The sequence below is a fragment of the Carex rostrata genome, chromosome 10 (genome assembly GCF_964058835.1).
Source record: "Carex rostrata chromosome 10, lpCarRost1.2, whole genome shotgun sequence".
Taxonomy (NCBI): domain Eukaryota; kingdom Viridiplantae; phylum Streptophyta; class Magnoliopsida; order Poales; family Cyperaceae; genus Carex; species Carex rostrata.
Window position 1 is genome coordinate 7,875,890 of NC_135927.1, and position 26,359 is coordinate 7,902,248.

At 32.3% G+C, this 26,359-nt stretch overlaps 1 protein-coding gene across 2 annotated transcripts; it reads right to left on the minus strand.

The window, feature by feature from the left end:
- Nucleotides 1-12,651: 12,651 nt before the first annotated feature.
- Nucleotides 12,652-16,451, minus strand: LOC144560937 (CemA-like proton extrusion protein-like protein). 2 transcript variants are annotated; one of them, XM_078310151.1, is made up of 8 exons: nt 15,650-16,451; nt 15,473-15,558; nt 15,171-15,344; nt 14,225-14,339; nt 14,036-14,133; nt 13,597-13,732; nt 13,416-13,498; nt 12,652-12,840 (listed from the first exon to the last, which is right to left on the minus strand). In XM_078310151.1, exons 1-7 carry the CDS (start codon nt 16,295-16,297, stop codon nt 13,430-13,432), a joined length of 1,326 nt encoding a protein of 441 aa, XP_078166277.1. In that variant the 5' UTR covers nt 16,298-16,451; the 3' UTR covers nt 12,652-12,840; nt 13,416-13,429. The 2 variants fall into 2 exon arrangements, with proteins under 2 accessions (XP_078166277.1, XP_078166276.1); XM_078310150.1 differs by lacking the exon at nt 12,652-12,840 and having other exon boundaries at nt 13,279-13,498.
- Between the last annotated feature and the right edge of the window lie 9,908 nt (nt 16,452-26,359).

Genomic DNA, 26,359 nt, shown 5'->3' on the forward strand with positions numbered 1-26,359 from the left:
GCTAGAACAAATCAGACAGTCCAAATCCAACTCAAAATTCGAGTTACTTTAGACAGTTTAGATAGGGCTTGTATTGAAGAATTAAGATCCCCAAAAATAAACTCGCATTAATGTTTAGATCCACACCGTTCGATCTACCTTGGCACGAATATTAAAAGGTGCCTTTGCATTGAGCCGATTTGTATTTGGGATTGCCTGCTCTTTATCTACTAGATTTTTTGCATTCACTAGTATGTAATTATCTAAAGATTAATCAACGTATTAATTTACTACCTATCATGTTTTGTATTAAATAACACCGCTACACTTTTGGAATCAGTATTAAATGACACCGAAGATAAAAAAAAAAAAAAAAGAGTAATTATTTTTAGCTTATATTTCGCCATACTTTTGGAATCAGCCAATGAAAACTGGACCGAAACAAAAATCACTAGTGGAAAGATACATAATTAAATAATTCAACATTTATGATTGCCAATAGAAAGTTCTATTTTTTTTATTAATTAATTATAATTATTGTATCATCTCAGTATACTAGTGTTGGGGTAAGCCCGACCCCACCCCTGAAGCCACTACCATCAGCTATACTAGCGCCACGGTCGCCACCTGTATCAAGGCCTTTACCGCCGCCACCCCCAAGCAGAGGCGGAACCATGAGGCCTTTATTTGATAAGTTTGGGAGGTGCCACATGAACATTACTTCTTTGATGCACAGTAGATCCAGTAAGAAAATCAGATTTTATGGGGGGTGCCTGACCCTTGCTCGCACCCCCTTAGTTCCGCCCCTGCCCCCAAGGCCACCGTCCAGTATTATTTTCCTCCAACATCTTATCTATATAATAGAATAGATCAACTTTTGTATAATATTTATTTAGTTTTTATTTAATTGTTATATATATTTTGCAGATAAAAGACTCCAAAAAAAGAAGGTTAGCCAAATATTTTTGCTATTGAAAAGGTATCAAGATGCAGCCAGTCTTTATACATCAGTTTTTATAGTGCATTTTGTCATCACAAGTTTACTTGGTCCGTAATTATCTCATGCCAGATAGATGACTCAAAATCTAACAAAAATGACAATTTCATTTTCAGGGCGCTTTAAAAGTTAAAACGGGGCCGCATTTACAAATTTCTCAAAATGCTCTTGCAAAGAAAGAACATGTCCGATGACTTCTCTAATCCGTTCTCGGCTCGGCTCAATACAACACGAGCCACTGTTTTTAACTCAAGACTTCTCGGCTCAATAGCCAATACAACTATGAGCCACTGTTTTTAACTCAAGACTTCTCGGCTCAATAGCCAATACAACTATGAGCCACTGTTTTTAGCTCAGACTTCTCGTCTCGACTTGTCAGCTCGGCTCAATGCAACCACTATCCTTCCGCACCGTCGTAATTTACGCCTTAAAGACATTCCAATTACATTGCGCCACGTCAATCGTCCACAGCACGGTTGACCGAAATTTGTCCTATTCAAAAAGTCTACCCAATCCTCAGTCTGGGATTTAATGCCATCTTCAGATTTTGTGACAAGTCTAACAATTGTCCTGTAAATTACACATGATTTCGGGAATATTTAAATTGATGAAAAGATTTATTTTGAACTAAATTTTATATGCTATTAATTGGAACTTGAAATTATTTTGGAATATTTTTCTAGAATATTATTAAGGCTTTTCCCAATGGTCAATTAAACTAGTAAGCTTATATTATATGATTATGCTATACAAGTAATTATTACATGTTGTACTACTATTTGCAATAGATGAATTTTATTATCTGACAACCAAAACTACTCTTACTTTTATCTATACTTGCTAAATGCTCCGCTAACAATTAAATTTATCTGCCATGCAAACCGGTCAATAAAACACTTATATAGACAATATTGTTAAATTTGATTTAATTTGAGAATAACTTTGCCAGTCACAATATTAGGCTTTTCATGCGTAAGGCTTCCCTTTGTGCTAATTTGCGTTTGTTTTGCCATCTCCTCTTGAAAGCTAATCCAGAAAGCATTATCACTTCTGACAACCCGACCGATTGTCTCCACTGCTAAGTTTATTTTGATCCTGGCCGTCTGATTTGCTTTATTACAAATTTAAAGAAGCCCGTGCATTTATCTCAGACTAAATTGACCTGAATCATTCTCTGAGGTAATATAATATTTGAATTTAGATCTGGGCTGTTGATTTGCTTATGCACGTATATTAAAGAATAATGTGTATTTCATTTCAGACTGAATTAATTCGGATTATGATCGGATGGTATGAATCTAAACTAAAATATTTTGTTACCTCATAGGACGCGGACTACAATAGCTGACTCATTTATCTCCAATTGGAGCATTGAACAGTAATTTTTCTAATAAACATTTTGTCACGTGTTCAATTTAGATAAAAAACTTTTCAACAATAAGTTCTGACATTTGGGCTCCACACAGATTGATTGTTACGATTTGTGGTTGTGAATGAATTAATGAATTGAACTTCGAAGAAGCAAGATAGTTGAGCGAATGACACAATGCTAACTATTTATTAGTAGAATACTTTTTTTTATAAGTAGTGGTATTACCACCGATTTCATATATGAAATCCAAAATACTTCGTAACAAGGTATTCAAAATGGAGACCAAAGTTAAGAAGTAAAATGTCTTACAACAAAACAGATAAGATGAAGTAAAAACAGCTCCTGCATACAAATCAGAAATAAGAAAGCAGAAAACGACTAACCAAAACATACAAACTTATAAACTGATAAACTGATAATAGAAACTACTCCAGGGCCTCCCAATCTACGTCATCATCTTCATTTTGAACGTCTCCAGACGTTGGACTTAAGCGGTTGCCACTGCCACCATCCCGGGGAGTATTGTGAGGTGCATCAGCCAGAGACAGCAGCAGGTCCACTGTTTGAGCAGTGTCCAGACTGTCTGAATCTGCCATCGGAACTTGGTCTGGGAGGTCCTTAAGATCAGATGGCGTCATTAGACTTAATTTAAGTAAAGAGTTTTTAGGAATAGAAGTGCACCATAAATGTGCTAAGGAGATAACCTTAGCACCAATCGTTTTAACCGGTAAGGGAGCTGTAGGATTAAAACAAACCCTATTTTTTTAAAAGGAATATTACTACAATTTTACTGCACTATATAACAAACTCTTTATTTTATTCTATAAATTTATTGCATAGACTATCAACTGAAAATTGAAAAGCCCAAATGAGATCCTCAGATAGTGTAATGACAAATTTCTTTATATTTTTTTGGTATGAGAGCATCAGATATTATCAGCTTGGTTTCAAGTTTTACAAACCCAAACTGCAAGGCTAGCTGTTTTCCTTCTTTTTAGTTAAACCAAGATATAAATTGTTTCACTTTTTAAAGAAAATGTCAACAAAGATTAATTGCTCCAAATGAAAGCATGCTTCTTCAATTTAGTTAAATTAAGAGATACAATTGTTCGGATTGAGACTTTAATTGCTTTTTTTTCAAATGGAGACTTACGTGTCACCATGTAATACGCCTTGAGGCCGGGGCATTGTAGTAAATGGGCCGGAGCATGCATCTTTTGTTGTATAGCCCCTAAGAAATTCACGTGTTCCTATTTAGAAAAATCAACAGCACCAATAAAAGCATGTCCAGCTTTTTTTTACTGGGTTCCAAGTGAAAATTAAACTGCTTTGATGCCCCCAAAACAGAGAGTTCAGATTCAGTGAAGTAACTCAATTTTTGATTTTTAAATCGGAACCGTTTGATTCGAATCCGATATAATCTATCTGAAGTGGAGCACACATATCCCGAGACATGAATTTGAATTGCAAAGCAATCGCTATTGACAGATTCGAATCGGATGGTCTCGATCCAAAACCCAAAGATTGAGTTACTTTAGGGGATCTGGACCCCCAAATCAGACATGGTCCTGTCAAACGAATAAAACAACGAGGCCATGTTATTCCCATTAGAAACGTCTTAAAATATGTTTCTCTTTACCAAATGGGAGGTGTTTGATGAACATCGGATCAAATTCAGTTCAATGTCAGATCAAATTTGGTTCAATGTCGAATAAAAAATTATGCGAATTAAGTGTACATGAATTTTAATGTTAATCGAATGATTCTGATATGATAACAGATCGAATTTATTTTGATGTTCTTCGGATTATCTCCCCCTCTCTCTTTAGTCTTTACTACAACGAGGTGTGTCAAATGCACCTCCTCCCACCTTTGGGCGTTGGACAATTAGGAGTTTAAAATATGTTCTTTCTAGCTGTTCTCACTAAAAAAATATATGTTCTTCCTAAAATAGAAGATGAAATCAAATTTATTAGCTAAAAATCTTCATAGGCTTTTACTCAAATTTTAAATACAATCTCTTGCATAAAAAATATTGTTGTATCCAGTGATTTCCATTATAAAATAATAGAAAAAGAGTAACAAACAAGAAGGAATTGGGGTTGGTTTATGTTTTCAACTTTTTTTTTTCAAAGGACTCAAACTCTTGGACTTTTTTTGGTACAAAAAAAAAACACTTAATTACGTTTTTAAGAATTTGTCCATATAAAATTATGAATAGTAAAAAAAAAAAGAAATAAAGTTTCAACAACCAATTATTCCTTCTGACATCAATTAGCTAGGCAGCTTCTGCATGCCAAGAATATTTTCACAAAAAAACATAAATTAGGTAGGATTTTGTCCATGGTTTGAATCTTCAACGGCTGTGTGACAATTGAGAATAATCTCCAGAACTATGGGGATAAAAACATCACTCCCATCATATTTACCACTTAAATCAGTACATAACCTCCTCATTACAGCAAACGCCATCAGACATTGTTGAGTCGACTTCTTTAGATCATTGTTGAGTAGACTTGTAAGCTTGCATAGTAGCTCAAGTGATGTCTTGGACTCAACACAAGCGCATTTTTTAACCGTGATTTCCACCTGCAGCGATGGCGAATCTGACGGTGGGTAATCTAGAAGGAAAATTATAATTTGTAAAGAGAGAATTAGAACTAATTTCATCCAAGAGTTCATGAGCATCTTTTGTTGCTGTTAGTGGAGCTGTGGATCCGTGAGCTAGGGATCAATTTTTTTTTTTTTTTTTTGAGTGAAAGGCCCTTAGGCAAGTGAGGGATCAATTGACAACGCTGTCTGAATTAAGGAAACTATATATAGAATGATCAAATGACTTGGGTTCCGCAAGTTTCTGGTCAGGAAATATCATATGACTTGAGTGTTCAATTGCGCTACTCTTGCCAACCTTAAAATAATAATAATAAAAAAAAAAATGGCGCTACTCGAATGCCTAGTATGTTTGCATGTTAAATCTCAATAAACAAGCAATGATCATACTACAGTACTAGACTACTAGTATATATATTTTTAACAAAGATTTAAATAGCGTTTATTGCATTATAGCAGAACGGTTAAAAAATGATACTATGCTTATATAAAGCTGCTATAGCGTTATAATTTTTATAGTTCAAAAACACTATAGCATTACTATAGCGCGCTATTTAAAAACACACTATTTAAAACTCTGATTTAAACTTAATTATCTACACAAAATACGTAGAAACGAGTTGTATTGGATCCGGATTCCGGATCTGAAAGAATCATCAAAATTAGTAAGGATAAAACTTTGTCGTAATCCAAATATTAAAAGCAGAGTCATACGAGGAGAGAGCGACATGTTAATTAGTAAATAAACGGAAAAGAAATTGCACTTGCCCGGTTGCACACTTGCACCAGCCCCGTGGAAAGCACGCAAGGGATGTAGCGATTCGAAGCTGTTTCAACTTGCGTACTTCTCTGCTTTACAAATGGTACATCACCCCCAACTTGTACGTTCCGTAACAGAGTTCTAAAACTGATGTTATGTTTTTTCGATAGATCCGATTCTTGGTTTATATAATATAAAGTAGTCCTAAAACATAGTTTCTGTACCAAAATACAAATTTGGGCAATAGTAACCTGTTTCACTTAATAATTAAATATAAAAGTGATAAAACAAGATAAAACCTAAGTCAAAATCCTACGTAATTTACTAACAAAATTAGCTTGATTATTATGCTAAATTACACTAGAGAGACAATATCTTCACTGAAAAGATGAAAAACGATGATGAAACTTCAAACGGCCATTAAACGGTACTCGAGTGTCCGATTTCAGCAAATTATCACTTTTTTGGAAAACTTGCGAAAAGATACATGTATCGATGACTGTTTTGTAATTTTTTTGAAATTCAGAATTGCCAAAAAAACAAAGGTAAGAGTCTCAAAACTTGAGTTGAAGTTTCCAATTAAGATTTTTATTTCTATTTTCGATCTAAGTAACTCAGTAAATTGGCTATATAATGAACTTGTGGAATTCCAAAACCTAAAAGCTTATAGGTATTGGAATTTCAAAACCTAAAACCGCAAAATAATTTTGCAGTTTTAGGCTGAATTTTCGAAAAAAAATTGCAATTTATATATATTTTGAAATTCCTCTTAATGAGATATTGATTTTAAAATTTAATATTTTATTTGAATATTAATAAAAAATTTGGTAGGAAAAACTCTTGTGGCGCAGGTTTCAACTCTTGTTTCATGTGATTTCTTTTTAAAATTAATAACTGATATGTGATTTTTTTTTTAAATAAGTATCTGATGTTTAACAAATAATTTTGTATAGATATTATTTTCATTGAAATTTTACACACATGGTTTTTTTTATTATATGAATTTTACACATAAAAATTCCAAAAACTATTAAAGGTTTTTTTTACTGTGGACGTGATCTATTGTAAAATTTAAAAATAATTACAAATATTTTTAAATCATGAGTTTTTGACTTCGTCAAACATTTTTCAAATCATTAAGTTGTCACCATACCTACCACTTTTTTTTAAATACCATAAAAAATTAGCAAATATGTCCTCCCTTTTTTTAAAAAAAAAAAAAAATATATATATATATATATATATATATAGGGTCTGTCTAAATTGCTGCTGGCAGCATTTCGGCAGAGGTGCTGCCGGGGCTATATTTAGCCGTGTGATGTCCAAACAACAAATCCAAACCGTTAGATGTTTAATCTATATTATAATCTACTTGGAGACCAAATTTTACATTTTTTGGAATTTTTTTACTATATATTAAGCTGGTTTGAAAACCGCTGATTTCAGTAAATTTCTGCAGCATTGAAATCAGCGGTTTTCAAACCAGCTTAATATATAGTAAAAAAATTCCAAAAAATGTAAAATTTGGTCTCCAAGTAGATTATAATATAGATTAAACATCTAACGGTTTAGATTTGTCGTTTGAACATCAAAAAATAGAAAAAACAGTGGCAGCACCTCCGACAGAAATGCTGCCGGCAGCAAATTAGCCACAGCCTATATATATATATATATATATATATATATATATATATATATAGAGTTAGGCTGGGGTGCTATGGATAGCATAGTGGCCTCCCGTGCTACGGCTCAATATTCAAGTTTTCAAAATCCAAACGGTCGATCCGAACCGTTCATCTTATTCTCCATATTAATATCTGCTTGGAGACCAAATTTTGTAATTTTCTGAATTTTTTTACTATTTATTAAGCCACTTTGAAAATCGCTAATCCAACGGTTTTACTGTTTTGTGCAGCCACCGTTGGATCAACAATTTTGTAAAATACTTAATAAATAGTAAAAAAATTCATAAAAATGTAAAATTTGGTCTCCAAGCAGATATTAATATGGAGAATAAGATGAACGGTTCGGATCGACCGTTTGGATTTTGAAAACTCGAATATTGAGCCGTAGCATAGAGGCCACTATGTTATCCATAGCACCCCAGCCTAACTCTATATATATATATATATATATATATATGACCTAACCGCCTCACAACAGGGCGGTTTGCTATATATGTAGGGATGGGCTACGCTACTCCATGGAGGAAAATGAGTTGGTGCTCCACGCCGCCATATTTTTATTTTGAAAATCCAAACAACTGATCTGAACCGTTAGATGTGATCTCCATATTGAAATGTGCTTGGAGACCAAATTTTACATTTTTTGGAATTTGTTTACTATTTAGTAAGTATTTTTGAAAATTGCTGATCCGATGGTCCAGAAAATTTTACTGTTTTTTTACTGTTCATAGCAAAACAGAAATTTTGAAAAATACTTAATAAATAGTAAAAAAGTTCCAAAAAAATATAAAATTTGGTCTCCAAGCACATTTCAATATGGAGATCACATCTAACTGTTCGAATTGGTCGTTTGGATTTTCAAAATGAAAATACGGCTTAGAATACAAACGCGTTTTATTCCATGGAGTAGCGTAACCCATTTATATATATAGTAAGGCTATGGTGCTATGGGTTGCATAGAGGGCTATGGTGCTACGGCTCAATATTCGAGTTTTCAAAATCCTAACAGTCAATCCGAACCGTTTATCTTGTTCTCCATATTAATATGTATTTGGAGACCAAATTTTACATTTTTTGAAAATTTTTTACTATTTTTTTAGATAGGTAGAAAATCACTTGATCTAAAAAATTCTACACCATTCAGATATTTGATTTTCTACCTATCTAAACAAATAGTAAAAAAATTTCAAAAAATGTAAAATTTGGTATCCAAACACATTAATATGGAGAACAAGATGAACGGTTCGGATCGACCGTTAGGATTTTGAAAATTCGAATATTGAGCCGTAGCACCATAGCCCTCTATGCAACCCATAGCACCGTAGCTATACTCATATATATAGAGAGAGAGAGGAGAGAGAGAGAGAGATGAGCTACTCTACTCCATGGAGTAAAACGCGTTGGTGCTCCATGGCACTATATTTTTATTTTGAAAATCTAAACGACCGATCCGAACCGCTCAACATGATCTCCATATTGAAATGTACTTGGAGACCAAATTTTACATTTTTTGGAATTTTTTTACTATTTATTAAGCAATTTTGAAAATCGCAGATCCGATGGTCCAGTAATTTTTACTGTTCACAAAAAAACAGCAATTTTCAAAATTGCTTAATAAATAGTAAAAAAAATTAAAAAAATATAAAATTTGGTCTCCAAGCACATTTCAATATGGAGATCACATCTAACAGTTCAGATCGGTCGTTTGGACTTTCAAAATGAAAGTACGGCATGGAGTACAAACGCGTTTTACTCCATAGAGTAGCGTAGCTCATCTCATATATATATATATAGTAGGAGGGATCAAGTTACAACAAGTTATCACAAATCATTTTCTACATTTTCAAAGTCCAAATAGTCAATCGAAACCGTTAGATGTGATTTTTACAATAAAATGTGCTTAGAGACCAAATTTTATATTTTTTGAAATTTTTTTACTATTTATTAAGATGGGTACAAAATTCATGTTCTGAATTTGACTATTTTTTGTACCCATCTTAATAAATAGTAAAAAAAATTCAAAAAAATGTAAAATTTGGTCTCCAAGCACATTTTATTGTAGAGATCACACCTAACAGTTTGGATTGACGATTTGGACTTTGAAAATGTAGAAAATAGTTGTGGTAACTTGTTGTAACTCAAAAATTATTATAACTTGATCCCCTCTCTTTCTCTCTCTCTCCCTCTCTCTCTCTCTCTCTATATATATATATAGGATTTAGCTATGGTGCTATGGGTTGCATAGAGGGCTACGGTGCTACGGCTCAATATTTGAGTTTTCAAAATTCTAACGATTGATCCGAACCGTTCATCTTGTTCTCCATATTAATATGTGTTTGGAGACCAAATTTTACATTTTTTGGAAATTTTTTACTATTTTTTTAGATTTATTGAATATCGCTGTTTTTTATGGTCTAGATTTGTCTGAAAAATAGCGATTTTCAATAAATCTAAAAAAATAGTAAAAAATTTCCAAAAAAATGTAAAATTTGATCTCCAAACACATATTAATATGGAGAACAAGATGAACGGTTCGGATCGACCGTTTGGATTTTGAAAAGTCGAATATTGAGCCGTAGCACGGGAGGCCTCTATGCAACCCATAGCACCGTAGCCAAGTCCTATATATATATAGTCCGGCTAATTTGCAACCGGAAGCACTTCGACCGAGGTGCTTCCGGGGCTATATTAGCATATGTGATGTTCAAACAATAAATCCAAACCATTAGATGTTTAATCTATATTAAAATCTACTTGGAGACCAAATTTTATATTTTTTGAAATTTTTTTACTATTTATTAAGATGGTTTGAAAATCGCTATTTTTATTAAAATTCTGCACCATAAAAAACAGCGATTTTCAAACCATCTTAATAAATAGTAAAAAAATTTCAAAAAATATAAAATTTTCTCTCCAAGCACATTTTAATATAGATTAAACATCTAACTGTTTGGATCGACCGTTTGAACTTCGGAAATCAGAGAACCGAGTCGTTTGTTCCTGAGTCCAGGAACAAACGATTTGAGCTTAGCCATTATATATATATAGAGAGAGAGAGAGAGATAGGCTAATGTGATTTCGGTAGCATATGAGCCGAAATACACACAGTCCAAATTTAAAATTTTAAAATTCAAAAAGTCGATCTGAACCGTTCATCTTGTTCTCCATATTAATATGTGCTTGGAGACCAAATTTTACATTTTTCTGAATTTTTTTACTATTTATTAAGCCACTTTGAAAATCGCTAATCCAACGGTTTTACTGTTTTGTTAAGCCACCGTTGGATCAGCAATTTTCAAAGTGTCTTAATAAATAGTAAAAAAATTCAGAAAAATGTAAAATTTGGTCTCCAAGCACATATTAATATGGAGAACAAGATGAAAGGTTCAGATCGACTTTTTGAATTTTGAAATTTCAAATTTGGACCGTGTGTATTTCGGCCCATATGCTACCGAAAGCACATTAGCCTATCTATATATATATATATAATAAAAAATGAGTATATAAAAAAAACTCAAACGACGTTTATAAACAAAATACCGATCGTTATATACCTACCGAAAACTTAAACTGCATTTTTGAGGCACTAAACGATGTTTTTTTTAAATTCTCATGCTTTGAATACTCAGGGGTGAACCCCGGGTGATATTCGGATCCGTCTCGTCCTCCCCTTTCCGAAAAGTGGCCGTACGCCCAAATCTGACTTTTCTAGCCAAAGTTATGAATGTTTAAAGTTTTTTTGAAAGCTGAACTTTGAAAATTCATAACTAACTGTAGAAAAATTCAAATAAATTGAAATTTCTATCAATTTTGTGTATTTTTGAATGCTCTACATGCTGGTTTAATCGATTTTGCAGTTTGGTCCATATATCAATCAATACTTGCTGATTTACCAGCAGAAGTCCCTGTATCAATTGCACCGCTATTGTATATTATATCTCCATTCTATTATTAAGCACATTGGGTGTCCGATCCTCCAACGGCTTTGATTGAAAGATAAAACTTCGGATTAGATCTCAGTCATCCAATTGCATAATTTGTCTTGTTTTGATTAAATGCATATGTTTTATGTATAGAAGTCTAAATTTAGTTAAAAACATACTCACTACATGTTCTGTCACACGATACGTTACAATTAAAATTGAATAAACTCTGAAATTGAGCGAAATTTTATTTGTTTCCATATTTCTCCTCTTCAATTGAGAAGACTCTACCTTCCATTTTCTTATTTATTTATTTCCTTACTTCTTCTTCGTTTCTATACGGATCATAATGGAAAATATTTTTTTTTATATTTCCTTATTAATTTTTTTTTATACGTATTGTTGTGGGCAATTTAGAATATATTTCCAATATATAATATATGTGTGTGTATTCTAAATTGGAAATAAATTAAAGAAGAAGAAGAATATAAATTGCAACGTGTGTGTGAATATATATTTCTCTTATAATATGTATGTGTGTGTATATATATATCCTATACATACACACGATAACACTTTTTATTTATATTTTTTGATATCATATTATATGTCGATATTGAATTGTTGTACGATATTTGATTTTAGATTTGAATCGAGCTATTATTTGATATCATTGGAACTTAAAAAATAAAGAATTATCACATCATCAAATTGTTATCAGAGATCACGATTAAAGTTAATTAAAAATACATAATCATATAAATTTTCTATTAACATGTGTCTTAATTTTTGAATAATTATTATTTTCATTGATATATTTTTTTTCTTATAATATGTCTCCGTTGCAACGCACGGGTATGATACTAGTATACATATATACATATACATACATTACATATATTATAAAAAATGAGTTTATATAAAAAGAAAAAAGAAAATGGCCGAACCGTGGATTTTTTCCACAGTTCCAATTTTTTAATGGGACTGTGAAAAAAATTCACGGGTGGGAAAAAAAAGGGGGCCGTGGATTTTTCTCACGGGTTGGGCATTTTTAAAATTCTAATAGATCCTGGTTATTTTTATTAAATTATTTAAAATATTGGGTAAAAATAAAAATCTCGGCTTGTGATCTTCCAATAATGTTGAAACAACAACAATGAATAAATAGGATTTTTAAGATATCTAAGTTGCATATATTTCCGAGTGTAATGAGAACTCGTCACTGGCATGCTTCCTTTAGCCAGGCAGCATTTGTGTTGCGAAAAGGGTACAATTATTCGATGATGAAGTGAACCGTATAACATATTAATATTCATAGCCAGTCCAGTGTTGAACCACCAGATTGGCAACAAGAGCATACAAACGCTGTTTCAATTACACATGAATAGCCAGCCACTTGCACAACTTGAGTTGAGCAAAAGCCTCACTAGGATACTTCAAAATTGATTAAAATGATAAATAAAAAGAATCAGAAGATCAACTAGTGAATTGACGAACCGGCCTCCACATTTGACCTGTCAAACAAATATTCCAGAAACCCATGATGAGAAATCTAGTTGTTAAAGACAATGCTCTTTGTATGTTATATTGCGGATTCAAAATCCGAATGATAATTTTTTGTGGTTATTAATAGGAGTGATCATCGGTTCGGTACCAAACTGAACTAAAATAGACAAACCAAAGTTTTAGAAATTTTAAAAAAGGTTAAACCGAAATAGGGTATTAATCATAAAAATAAATATTTTTTTGTTACTTTTTTGAATTTTTCTAAAGATGGATTTTAAAATTGTGTTTGGTTCGGTTTAACACAGTTTTAAACCGAACCAAGCAATATACATGTCATAATTTTTAATTTTTCTAAATGTTTGGTTCAAACGGATGATGGATTCTAAACTTTTGGTCGGTTCGATTTAACCGGTTTTAAAATTTCTAAAACGAAATGAATCGAACTATACTAATGGGCAAGTGGCCGGCCTCCCAAACCCTTCCTCAAAAAAGAGTGCACAATTACAAATGTCTATCAGAATTCAGAAACAAACCAAACAAAGTGGGGGAAAAAAAATGAAGAGAACAGATCTAAATATATTACATGTGAATTTTTCATTAATGCCGCTTCACTTCTTTGATTATGTTGGAGACATTAGGTGATAATCTTGGGAGGTATTTAAATAGCTGAAAATATAAAAACAGCAGACCTGAAGTTAGTTACCTTCTAGAAAGTTTAAAATTATCACAATTAATGTCATCAAAAACATAGTCTTCATGCATACCCATAGTTTGACGAACGCATCTACGATCACAGGGACCACACCTATAAAAATGTAAATTGCGGCTTTGTCGACCTCTATCCCATACCGTTCTAGTAGTACCTCAACTAATGCTTCCCAGCCAGATTCTGAGTGGTACCTTCATTAAGTTGAACCAATTGAAACAAAATTAAAAAAAAAAAAAAAACAAGAGTTACTAGTGTCATACCACATTGGTTAGGTCTGGATCATTATAAGAGGAATATAACTAGGTTTTTTATTTGAAAATTTTGGACAAACTTGTGCTAAAATTAATTCAAATTGAAGAATAACTACAAAACTAGATATAATTAAGATTGCACATTTGTGAACCCATTGAGACTCATACAAGTTTAATTCAATATTGACGAACTAATTAATAATAATTTATTGAATTTAGAAGAACCAGAAGAATATGAATTACCCCAAAATAATATCTGTAACTAAGATAATAAAGAAAGCCTTTCCGATGTCTGAAACGTTGTTTAGTAACTTGTATCCTGTAAACTTGAGCAATGCAACCTGAACAGGAGATGAGTTAGTTTAGCATAATGAGCAGCTCTGGTAAGGAATGTTGCAAGAAAACGTCGGGGATGGTACGATTAAAACCTACCTTGCTTTCATTGAAGTAAATAAGTAAAAATAGAACAATTCCATAGACCATATCTGACCAGACATTAGCAAAAGCTTTCCGGTTCTCTAATCTTCGTTCTTCGGTCATCTCCAGTCTAATTTAAAAAAGAAAAAGGGCTTATTGTAAGACTACACAGAAAAGCAATAATTGAGTATTGGTATTGTGAATTTGTTGACACTAACTGATACTTAGTGCCTAAAGCATTAAGATTTGGATCCATGATTAGCATAATTACCGCAATTCAATGATAGTAGATTAATTATCAATACCACGATACACGATTAAACATAACTAATATTCTTTTGGTACTGGTATATTTCTTTTTTTTTTATTTTGGAGTAAGAGATATCTTAAATGCATATTTCAACAGGACAGGATCAGATTTGTACTAATTGAAAACAACTAAATCTCAAGTTGAACATACTATTTTAGTTCCTTTATTTAGTTTTAGCCAGGGACAAGGGCATAATTACAAAAACCTTGCCTATTATTTTCCTATTATCTTAACTCAGATTAAAGCATCTACGACTTCTTTCAATCATGGCATCATACTGGTTGAGTCCCAACAAAAATGAAAAAAAAAAAAAAAAAAGAAAGAAAGAATGAAAGGAGTAATGCAAACAAACACCCAGTACTAATTATTCTCTATGCAAATAGCAGTGGCACTAAAATCTAATATTTTCATTTTTGTCTCTATGGATTAGTTCTTTCCCTAAGCCTAATAGAACTATAAATCAGGTTGCAAGTTTCTTATTAGCACCAAAGAGATTGGATTATATTAGTATGACAAAATTCCAGAATAATTCAGTCATTGGCTCATTGCGAATTTAGCTATTGACAGCTGGGACATATATTTCAATTGATTCAAAAATTGAAGAACTTTTTGCAAATATAAGAACTGTTGGGGTTACTTAATTCATCTTACACTTTTTGTCTTAGTTCCCCCCAGATCTCTTCCTCAGAAAGAGGTGGGGCCTTTCCAATCTCTACCTCGAACCGAAATCGGGCCCTCTCAAGCTTTAATTCCTTTACCATTTCTAGTTTTTGAGACCTTCTTACATCAAGTAACTCAGCCGCTAGTGGCACCTTCTTCACATACCTAACCATGTATAAAGGTCATGATAAGTCATAAGTCATTTTGTAAGAACTTAAACTAAAAATAAAAGGGGCTCTCATAGATAAAAATTTAATAAAGTGAAAGAAATATAACAAAAATTGAACGACTACCTATCTAAAAATCGCATGAGAACAAAGTCATGAACCACAAAGTCTGCCAACCATGGTACCAGAATCAGCACAGCAATAAATTTAGCCTGAAACAATAAAAAGAAATAAATACTGGTACGAGTACTTAAAGATAAATACTTGTACAACACTTGTAGAAACAAAAAGAACAACATATACCGAGTTTGAAGAGGCATATTTAAAGACCCGATCCTCAAATAACAAATCCTCATCTCTACCACTAATTGTGGCTTTAATATCCTCAAAAATGCCCTTTTCTCTTATTATCTCCTTTGGTTCAGCACTGATATCTTCCTCCTCTCCATTGCCCTTATCACCACCATCTCTCCAGTCCCAGTCAGAGAAATTACTGTGCTGCCCCTCGGATTGTACCCAGTCTTCCCAGGCCCTTCCCTCCTCGTTTCTTGCATTCTCTTGTGCCTCTCTCAGCTCTACTATTGCCTCGGCCTTTCTTCTCCATGCCTCGAATTTCTCTTCCTCTGAAATGTCTTCTTCTGATTCAATCAAACTCTCATCAAGAAATTCATCCTGGTCAGGTTCTTCTTGATCAGAAAAAACTTTCCGCCACCATGGTTTCTTTCTCTTGTTGTGTTTTGCAAAGGTAACTAGGTTTCTGGTGCTTTTTGTTCTCTCGGGAATAAAAGTGAACATGTAATAATTTTCATGGCCATGGCTTGTATAATTTTCTTGAGGAATTGCTGCAAGAAAAGAATATGATTGTTGAAGGACAAAGCTGATCCAACTCGCTTTTTCAAACCTGGAAACTCTTAAGCTGGAAAATGCTAGCGCAAACGTTTTCAGCGACATCTATCTCGTGCTCGGCTCTCTCAGCTCAAGCGATCACTTCAGACCACGACCAAAAGGAAGATGCATTCTCTTGCCGACGAACTTGCCTTTGTCGGATCGCCGGTGAACGACTGGGCTCTGTATCCTCTGAGATATCTCATATTTTGCGCGACCGACGTGTCGGGAGCCAGTATTATTTGGATAGCGCAGGGGGGGCAGTATTATTTGAGCTTTGAGATTCGTGTAGAACGTATTTGAACAGTTGAGATTTTTTGGAAAGTCACGCAAAGTATGAGATATCTCAGAGCCCAGACCCCAGAGGATGCGAATTCCTCTTTATCTTGCCCGACCGTATAATCGAATTCAAATCCTCTGAGATATCTCATATTTTGCGGTACTTTTGGAAGAATCTCAACCGTTCAAATACATTTTACACGTATCTCAAAGCCAAAATAATACTGGCCCCCTGCACTATCCCGAATAGGCACCGGACACGTCGGTCACGTCGGTCCCTAATAATCCAAGACCATTTTATCAGAATTCGTATCCTCTGCATTAACTCGACTTTTGAGTTAAATAAGAATAAATATGGACCGTCTGATCTGTATTGTTACGAATATTAAAGCTTCCGCGTGCCTTTCACCTGAGGCCGGATTGGCCCAGATCCTGATCGGACGGCTGAGATGCATTAACTCAAAAGTTGAGTTCATTCAGAAGATGCGGTCTCATTTCATCCACGCCCAAATTTCAATTTCCGACCACGTGGCTTTCAACCATCAGGCCAGAACCGACACATTCTACCCTCTCCTAAGCCCAATGGGCCTCATGCCAACCAAAGCCTTCTAACAATTTAGCTAGACCTCAGCTTTCAGAACAGGCCTTATAAAATCTGTTTGTACAGAATGGACCTGGCTTATGATGAATTTTCTGCTCAACCACAGTTTTCAAGCTAATGTGGCACAACCCGCTACCACCTTATTTGAGTCCGATTGGTATCTAAATTCGGAGGCACTCATCCGAGTCCCATTGGTTATTGCTTTGCTTTAAAATTTGTGCTGATATAGGATGAACGGACCAGATTCATACTCAAACAGTGGGATATCTCAGGTGATATGAATTCAAGATGAACTTGATTTTATAATTAATACCCGGAGGAAATGTCAGTGCATATCAAACTACAAATCATCTTTCTTTCTTTCATTTTTTTCACATAGAAAGGGTGCTTTGTTTACTGTTACTCTCTGTAAGTTGGTGTTTTTTTATGAAGAATGCAAGTTTTATTTGGTTGTAATCTCTAAGCAGATTCAATTATTAGCTCAAAGATTTATGTAGAACAAGTAGCTCAAGTTTTATTTTGTTGCTTTTGAACAATTATTCAATTTGATTTTAAAACCAACGATGCCAACTACTTTATAGTTCAAGACAAATCAACAATGTCAACTACTTCTTTCAGTTTGTACTTATAAGTGAAGAAGTTGTTATTTTAAAACCAACGATGTCAACTACTGAATTCTTGAAGTTAGAATCTAAATTATAAGTTCAAAACCCTTCTCATCCCCAATTATGTCTTAGTTGTAAATAATAAACAAAAGGATATACTTTTTGTTGCAAATAATAAATAATGACAGCAACAGTAAATAATGACATAGTATAATGCCAGCAACAGATTCAGCAAACACTGAATAACAGTTACAATTGTAACAGCAAAAAATAACATCTCCTTGGCCTAAAATAACAATAACTGCTTAAAAGTCATCTATTGTATTCTAACCAAACAGCTTAAGCAGCAACAAAAGCTTATGCATCAATCAAGAAATGCTTAAGCAACAACAATCTAAACAAAACACAATAAATACTCCCTAGTTCAAATACTACAAGCTATTGGAAGCATCAGTACAGTTGCAGGAGGAAATTCCATCTTTGCCCTAAAATAATAATAACAGCCAAAATATTCTCAATCCAGTATAAATTAAACAACTGTAGATGAAATCATAAAATTTCAACTGTAGATGAAATCATAAAATTTTAAAAACTAATCTAGCACAGAAAATTAAACAAAAAGGTTGCCCAAAAATAAGCAATACTGATATGAAATACAGGTATGCAATTACTTGATCGTCTTACAAAATGAATGGTAGAAGAATTTAAACATACTTGATCTTCGTACCAAAATTGAAATTATACAAAAAGAATGATACCATAATTGAAATTTTACAAAAAGAACCCTGAACACACCTGGTATTCTTACCTGAATAATCATTTTGTTCCTGAACTAAAACTAGAGGGACATATATATCTAAACCAATGTTACCATAATATCCTCATATTATACTGGCAATAGCTGGTACCAGCAGACCAAAATTACACCCAACCTTGTTTAGGTCATTGCAAAAACACAGTTATATCAAAATTATATCAAGAAAACAGGAATACAACTTCCTCACTTATAAATACAAACTTTCAAATAAACAAGATACATGACAACTTTTTCTTTATAGTTTGACTGAGAAAATTCACCTGCCTCAGTAGGGGACAATCTTACAAGATAATAATATTTGTTGTTTATAGAATCGAAGCAACCCCGTTCCTCAACCAACTTCACATTTTTTCCCAGGCAGCTTATCTTCACTGCTTCAAGGTACTCATGTCGGAATGCATTATCTCCTTCAAGCTCTTCTCCTGTAGTATCTTCACTCGGCTTTGTTGGTGAAAAATTCAAATGCTCACTAATCAGATGGCAGATAATAGTTTTCTAATTGAAGGTTAAGCCTGGAAACAAAGTGCTTCGCTCCATTTATTTGGTATTTCTCTATTGCATAAATAATTTTTTTCTCCACACTACTATTCATCTTGATTGGTTTTAATATGTTGTGCAAGTGAGTCAGAGCATTCATAATCCCAAGCTTTTCAAACAGACATAGAGAGTGTGTGTTGGATTTATTGTCAACCTCGTTGGATCTAATGCCAACATTGAGCATATATGTAATATAATTATGGATTGTTTACTATCATATATGATTGTCAATTAAAGTGATCAAATAAGGTAATAGACAATTAATATATTCATTAAGATGTGGTCTATAAATGTGTAGAACAATTTAGGCAAAGATCAAATCATTGATGGACTGATTCTGAAATTTGCAATTAAGGAAACCAATTCTCCAGTTGCTGCACGGATTTTGATGCAGTTGCACGCTTTCTAATGCATGTTTTTTTTAAGTTGGCATGTGGCCATAAAATCGGTTTGGGGTTAGGGTTTGACAATATGCCGACTCTACATCTCTATATATAAGGATTGGTTCCCAAGCACAAGGTAACCAAGAAAAGCACAGAAACTGAACATATGTTTTTCTCTTAAGAAAAATACAGTTCTGTGTACCTTCTCTTCTTCTTCCACCATCAAAGAATAGAGAAGATAAATCAATTAGAAAATATGGAGATGATTTCTCAAGGGCCACATCTTGCTGTCTTGGAAGACTTATTCCTCGACCCGATGACAAAAGGCGAGAAGGACTTCTTGCCATTGAAGACTTGTCTCGTGCTCAACTAGACGGCTTGCTCTACAAGGCTTTGGATATTCCATGACAAACGGCATAGAATCAGGTATTATGTTCCGCACTTCAGATTTATATTTTGGGTCTCTTTGGCATAGGACGGTCCTTAGGTTAAGGTATGGAACTGTTTCTCCTTTCTCGGGGTGTAAGTGTTTGACCCCTATATGAGATGTAATTGTTTGATCTCTAGATAAGGCGTAATTGTTTGGCCTTTATGATCTCCCAACAAGTGGTATCAAAGCCTTCATATGCCGAATGATTAAGTCTTTTAGGATCTATAGAGAATAAGAAATTATTGATGATTTTTTCGTCTTTTTTGTTGAAGTTTTCTTGATTGTTTTAGATCTGAAACTTCTGGTTTGGAGAGCACAAAACTTGTAAAAATTTGCTGTCAAAATTGCCTATTTTAAGTTATTAAGTTGATTAAAATTTGCTAGAAGATTTCCGATTGAAATCGCAAATTTTTAATCAAAATTCGGTACTGACAGATTTTGTACAACCCTCCGTGTGGACGCACAGAGGCTACACAAAATTCCGCACAGCCTTTAATGGCAATTTTTTTTTAATAGGCAGTTATGGAATTTTGGGTTTTGGTGAAATTTATTTTTTTGTGATAAATTTTCTAAAACAAAATATACAGATTTATAATTAAATTTCTAAATTTGAAAGTTTATCTAAGGTGCTTCCAAAATTATGAAATCTCTCTAGATCATTAGTCAATTTCAGCATAATAAATGCAGTTTTACAGCTACTCAGAAAACAGATCCGTCCACACGGATTTTGATGCAACAGTGTGGTTTTTGATGCAAACGCACAAAATATCTTTTTCAAATTGGCAGATCGCACTAAAATTTATGGAGGTCACAGAATTCTCTGAAAAATTACATAATAATTTATGAGATTAAAATTGCAGTTATTATGATGCAATTATATATATTTTTATTTAATTGCAATTTTGTTTTATGGCTAAGGTATAAATTATAATTCTTATAAAGGCATTAAAGTTGTATGTGTCTTGAATTGAATTAATTGGATCCTAATTGTACCTAAAGGTACCTCTTTTGACAAGATTAATTAAAATTCATTTTACAAAAAAAAAGTTAAGATGCAATTAATAGATGTAATCATATATCGAACCTTCTATATATCTTTTATATATATATATGTAAATACATCTTCAATTTAAATATTAATAAGTGAGAAGAAGAAAATATCTATTAATTTTCATATCTTTTCAATAAGAAGTATAATTAATCCAAAGAAAATATAAATCATCTTACAAAATTCTTGTTCGCATAATACTGGGCGAAGGCTAAGCTTCAAAAAGTATTCTTCATCATGCATCTCTTTCCTCTTATGTACTTTATCCCTTTGTGTTTCTCTTATTGTTTTAGCACCTATTTCTTCTTCTTTATCAATTTCTTCAGATTTCACTGCTCTCCATCCATCTCCCAAACCCAAATCCAAGCTCAATCCGTTCTCCATGTGTGTACCTGTGGAGTCTGTGGTGTGTGTATGTGTGTAGAGAGCAGTGTTTTAATATTCGGTCTATTCGGCTAAATATTCGTATTCGGTTGGAAACCGAATAGGAAATGAGTATTCGGTCCAATATTTGGTTTCGAATATTCGGCCGAATATATTTTTCTGCATATTATCTATTCGGCCGAATATTTCCGAATAGAGAATAAGAATCCGAATAAGAACCGAATATGAACTGAATATTTCCGAATAGAAAATAAGAATCTGAATAAGAACCGAATAAGTTATAATTTCATTTATTTAAGTTTGAACTTATGTTTTATTTATGCTTATTTGTAGTTTTGTAATTTGTACTGTGGGTTGTTAACTTGTTCTAACTTGTGTTATGTTTTATCTATATTTATTTGTAATATTTATCTATGTTTATCTATGTTTATTAGAGTTAAATGTCTATAAATTTTCATTTGAAAATCCGAATATTCGGCCGCATACTGTATATTTGATATTCAGTCGCTTTTCGAATACCGAATAAGAACCGAATATTAAAACACTGATAGAGAGAGTGTGTGTGTGGTTGATTCAACTGCTGGCTCTTGAGGTAGTGGTTTTTATAAAAGCAACGATCGAGGGGTATTCTTTGGTAGTGTACGTAGTCTATATTAAATTGAACAAGACCATGAATAATATCATATTGATATATATATCTACATAAAACCAGCAGTATAGTTTCTAATATCAAATTATTTTAAGTAGTTTGGAAGTGATTTAAAATCAAGTCCTATCATTCAACTATTTTTATTTTAAATCATTTCAACAAATTAACACAAGAGATCAGACAAAAAAATTAATTTAAAAATGGTAATAAATTATCAATCTGCATGATTCATGAAGAAGGAAACTTGCACTCTGTTGTTGCATTATTTAAAATTTCTCTTGGTGTATTTGTTCATACAAACAAGCTTGTTAAGTGTAGTGATATTTAAATTTGTAAGCATGAAATCGTTTTTGACTGTATATATCTAGAAGTTGTGTTTCATAAAAAAAATACACCATATATCTTTTGCAAAGGTACTTAATTAACCATGTAACTAGCAATCACTAATTATTTTTGTTAAATTTTTGCAAGAATTTTAGGTTTAACCATGTACCTAACAAGCACTAATCTTTAACCAAATAAATAAAGTTAGATGTCAAATATTCTAAAACAAAAAGTTTATATGGTAGTTTGGACTATATATTTAATGATGGACCGAGTCTATTCTACAAGAAACAAAACTAACTAAGGTGTGTCTTATGAAGGATCATAAATTTGACCTATGGTACCCAACTACCCATGACCATTACATGAAACAATCAATTTTTTGTTGGACCATGTAACAAAGTCCACTGTGAACTACTTTTAAATTTAAATTATCCCAATCATGCATGCTTAGCTTAATTTTATGTCAAACCCCAAAAATGAATCATTGGAAGCTAGTTGGTAAATTAGTTCAACATAAAATATAATATTAGTTAAAAAGTCATTAATTTTTTTAATAGATATACGCATGCAAATTAATTCAAACGTACACACCAATTATTAGAAGATAACATTTTCACCTTTTAATTAATTTAATTATAACGGCTTAATGCGAAGACTTGATTATAGTTCTTTTTCTTTTCGGATCCGTACGTGTCTTCATAATTAAAGGATCATAAATTTGACCTATGGTACCCATGAGGCCATGACCATTACATGAAACAATCAATTTTTTGTTGGACCAGGTAACAAAGTCCACTGTGAACTACTTTTAAATTTAAATTATTGTCCCAATCATGCATGCTTAGCTTAATTTTATGTCAAACCCCAAAAATGAATCATTGGAAGCTAGTTGGTAAATTAGTTCAACATAAAATATAATATTAGTTAAAAAGTCATTAATTTTTTTAATAGATATACGCATGCAAATTAATTCAAACGTGCACACCAATTATTAGAAGATAACATTTTCACCTTTTAATTAATTTAATTATAACGGCGGCTTAATGCGAAGACCTAGACTATACATATATTTCTTTGTTATATTATATTAATACATCGTAAGACAATTATGATCATCTTAGAATTAAAAGAAAAAAATATATCATGTAATTGATTATAGTTCTTTTGTTTATTATATAGGTTAATATTGATATCATATAATCATTATTTAATATTCATCATTTTTCAGGTTTCATGGTTTATAAGCAACTGGTATATATATGGTCAAGAAACAAGGTCAAATTAATTGCTTACTAGATGGAACTATTTGACATAATAATAAAGTAATTAATTACTGATAATTTGCTTGCTAATACAATCCTTTATATTTTCTTCCTACATTTTTAATTATTTTTTAGGGCCCGTTTAGAAAATTAGGAATGACACCATATATTATTCACATAGTAAAAATATATAGCATTGTGGGTCAGCTGTACTATTCAGATAGGAGTTAAATAATGTTACATAGAGTTGGACTATAGTGCTACGCGAAATAAAACGAGTATTTTAGCTCACACTTATATTTTGCAATTTTAAGGTTCAAAACATCGATTCAAACTATTCAAGTTAATCTCCATATTAAATTGTGCTTGGAGACCAAATTTTATATTTTTTTTTGAAATTTTTTTACTATTTCTTTAGAATATTTGAAAATCGCTGCTTTTGATGGTCCAAGATTTTATGAAAAACAGTGATTTTCAAAAATTCTAAAATAATAGTAAAAAATTTCTAAAAGAATATAGAATTTAGTCTCCAAGCACAATTTAATATGGAGATCGACTTGAACAGTTTGAATCAACATTTTAAACTTTGAAATTGGAGATATATACGTGAAGTAAAACTCATGATGTTACATGTATACTATTCGGAAGAGTGAAAATGATATATAGTATAATAATAATAATAATAAAATAACTGTAATAATAAATTAATGATGATGACAATGATGTCAAAAAATAACTGTAATAATAAATTAAATTATTATTATTATTATTATTATTAATCATCATCGTCATCGTCGCCATTATTTCCTAATTCTCTAATTCAGTTTACAACCATTTTTCAATCATAATATTTTGTTATCCCGCTGTTATATTATTCAAATGATTTCCAAACGCAGCCAATATAAATAGAAATAATTGAGTCTTATATATAGAAATTAGGAAATAATACTGGTTTCTACTTTCTACTCACGTTGCTTCAGCCCCTACGTTTCAGTTCAATTTTTGTACAATATATATTTTTTGGTCAGGGGTGTAAAATGTATTTAAATAGGGTTTAATTTGTTATTATAACAGAATGCATTATATTTGTTATAATAGAACAATATTTTTACTGATTTAGAACTCATATTGTAAATAATCCTAGTTTATCTAGAGATAATATGTTTTTTCAGAAATTATTATTTGTTAGATTTTAATCGGACGGCTATATATTTATTCAAGTGCATCTCTCTCTGATTGATTGGTCACAAGTCGAGCGAGTCGGGTAAAGATATTAATGAATTCTTCCAGCCCACTAACCATATGAAAGAGCTGATTAGACTGTGTAGTTCGTGCTCTGTATGAAGCACAATTAAATCTGTTAATATTTACCCGATTGGTCCTAGGATTTGTCTGCTCCAGATTCAGTGGCGTAACTTTGCAATAAATATGTAGCAAAGCGATTACACCCGTTTTCACGCTTTTTATGACTCGCTGCACGTGATCATACCGAGAAATATTTATATATATACCTATAGATAGAGAAGAAACTTCGACGAAGCCCAGGCGAAGAAATGTTCTTCGTCTGGTTTCATCTCACCTAACGGGAAATGCCCGGCCGTGCGTTTGATTTTCTGTGATTTATGCACAGATCAACCAATAAACATGCTGCCACAAGAGAGTACCTCTCATGATGCTTCAAATTTTAAATGCCATGGGTTTTAAAGACGGTTTTAATCGGTCTTTTTAGTTTTTATTATGCGAGCGATTTAAATCAGACAGTTTTAATTTTTCATATATTACTATAAAAGTGTCATTATATAGTCTTGTCAGTTTTTTATCATTAAATTATCGTAAAGTAGCTCCACATGTTAGTTAGCTTCAGCTAAGCACATTGATTTTAGTTTATAAGTAGATTGTTAATTACCTCAGTTATTTTCTCAATTAACTTGTGTTTAGCTCTAAGTGATATCTTTTCAAAATTAGAATTTTTCCTCATTATAATCTATAAGAAAAACATTAATGCGACAACCATGATTTTAGTTTCTAAATACAAAAAAAATCATAATATTAGCTTTCGACTATAAAAGAGTTACTAAGATATTTAATTAGATACAATCAGTACATAGCAATAATGAAACGCATCCATAGTTCGAATTAGTGAATAACATATACAGGCATAAGTATAAGCATAGAAGGAAAGCAAAAGAGAAACATGATTTCGAAAATTAATAAAACACAACTGCAGTTAATTTCATTTAATATATATGCTCTTACATATTTAAATTGGCTTCATATACCGAAGGAATTTAAAATAGACATCATCATAATATAATCTTGTGGCTGTGATTAGTCTTTTTGTCAGCTTTTGGTTTTCATCGGTTCCAAAGAATTGGATCACAGGATTATTGATTGCAAATATTAGTATGCTTTGCGGTCCTCTAGTTGTTTATTGGGCGCATAAATCAAGAGAGCTGCTTTGAGAATATTTGAATCAGTTCCGGATATATATGCTGATTGTTCAGTAGAATTAGTGTGTTTTTAAGTTCACAAAGGACATTGGTGAACTTAAAGATGTATTTTAAATATGAAAATCCTTTTCATTTTCTTTTGAAGCATTAATTTGTTTGAGGCATTATGAATTTTGAAGAAGGTAATTTAAGCTGTGTAACAGAAATATAGCAGTATGCATAATTGTTTACTGAGTCTCAGAGAAATGTTATTCAGAAAATTTCTAACTATATTACTAGCAGTTGGTACCTGATCCATCCTAGACAGGTATAATAGTAGATACCAGTACCGGGCTTGAGCAAGCTAGCTAAATAGC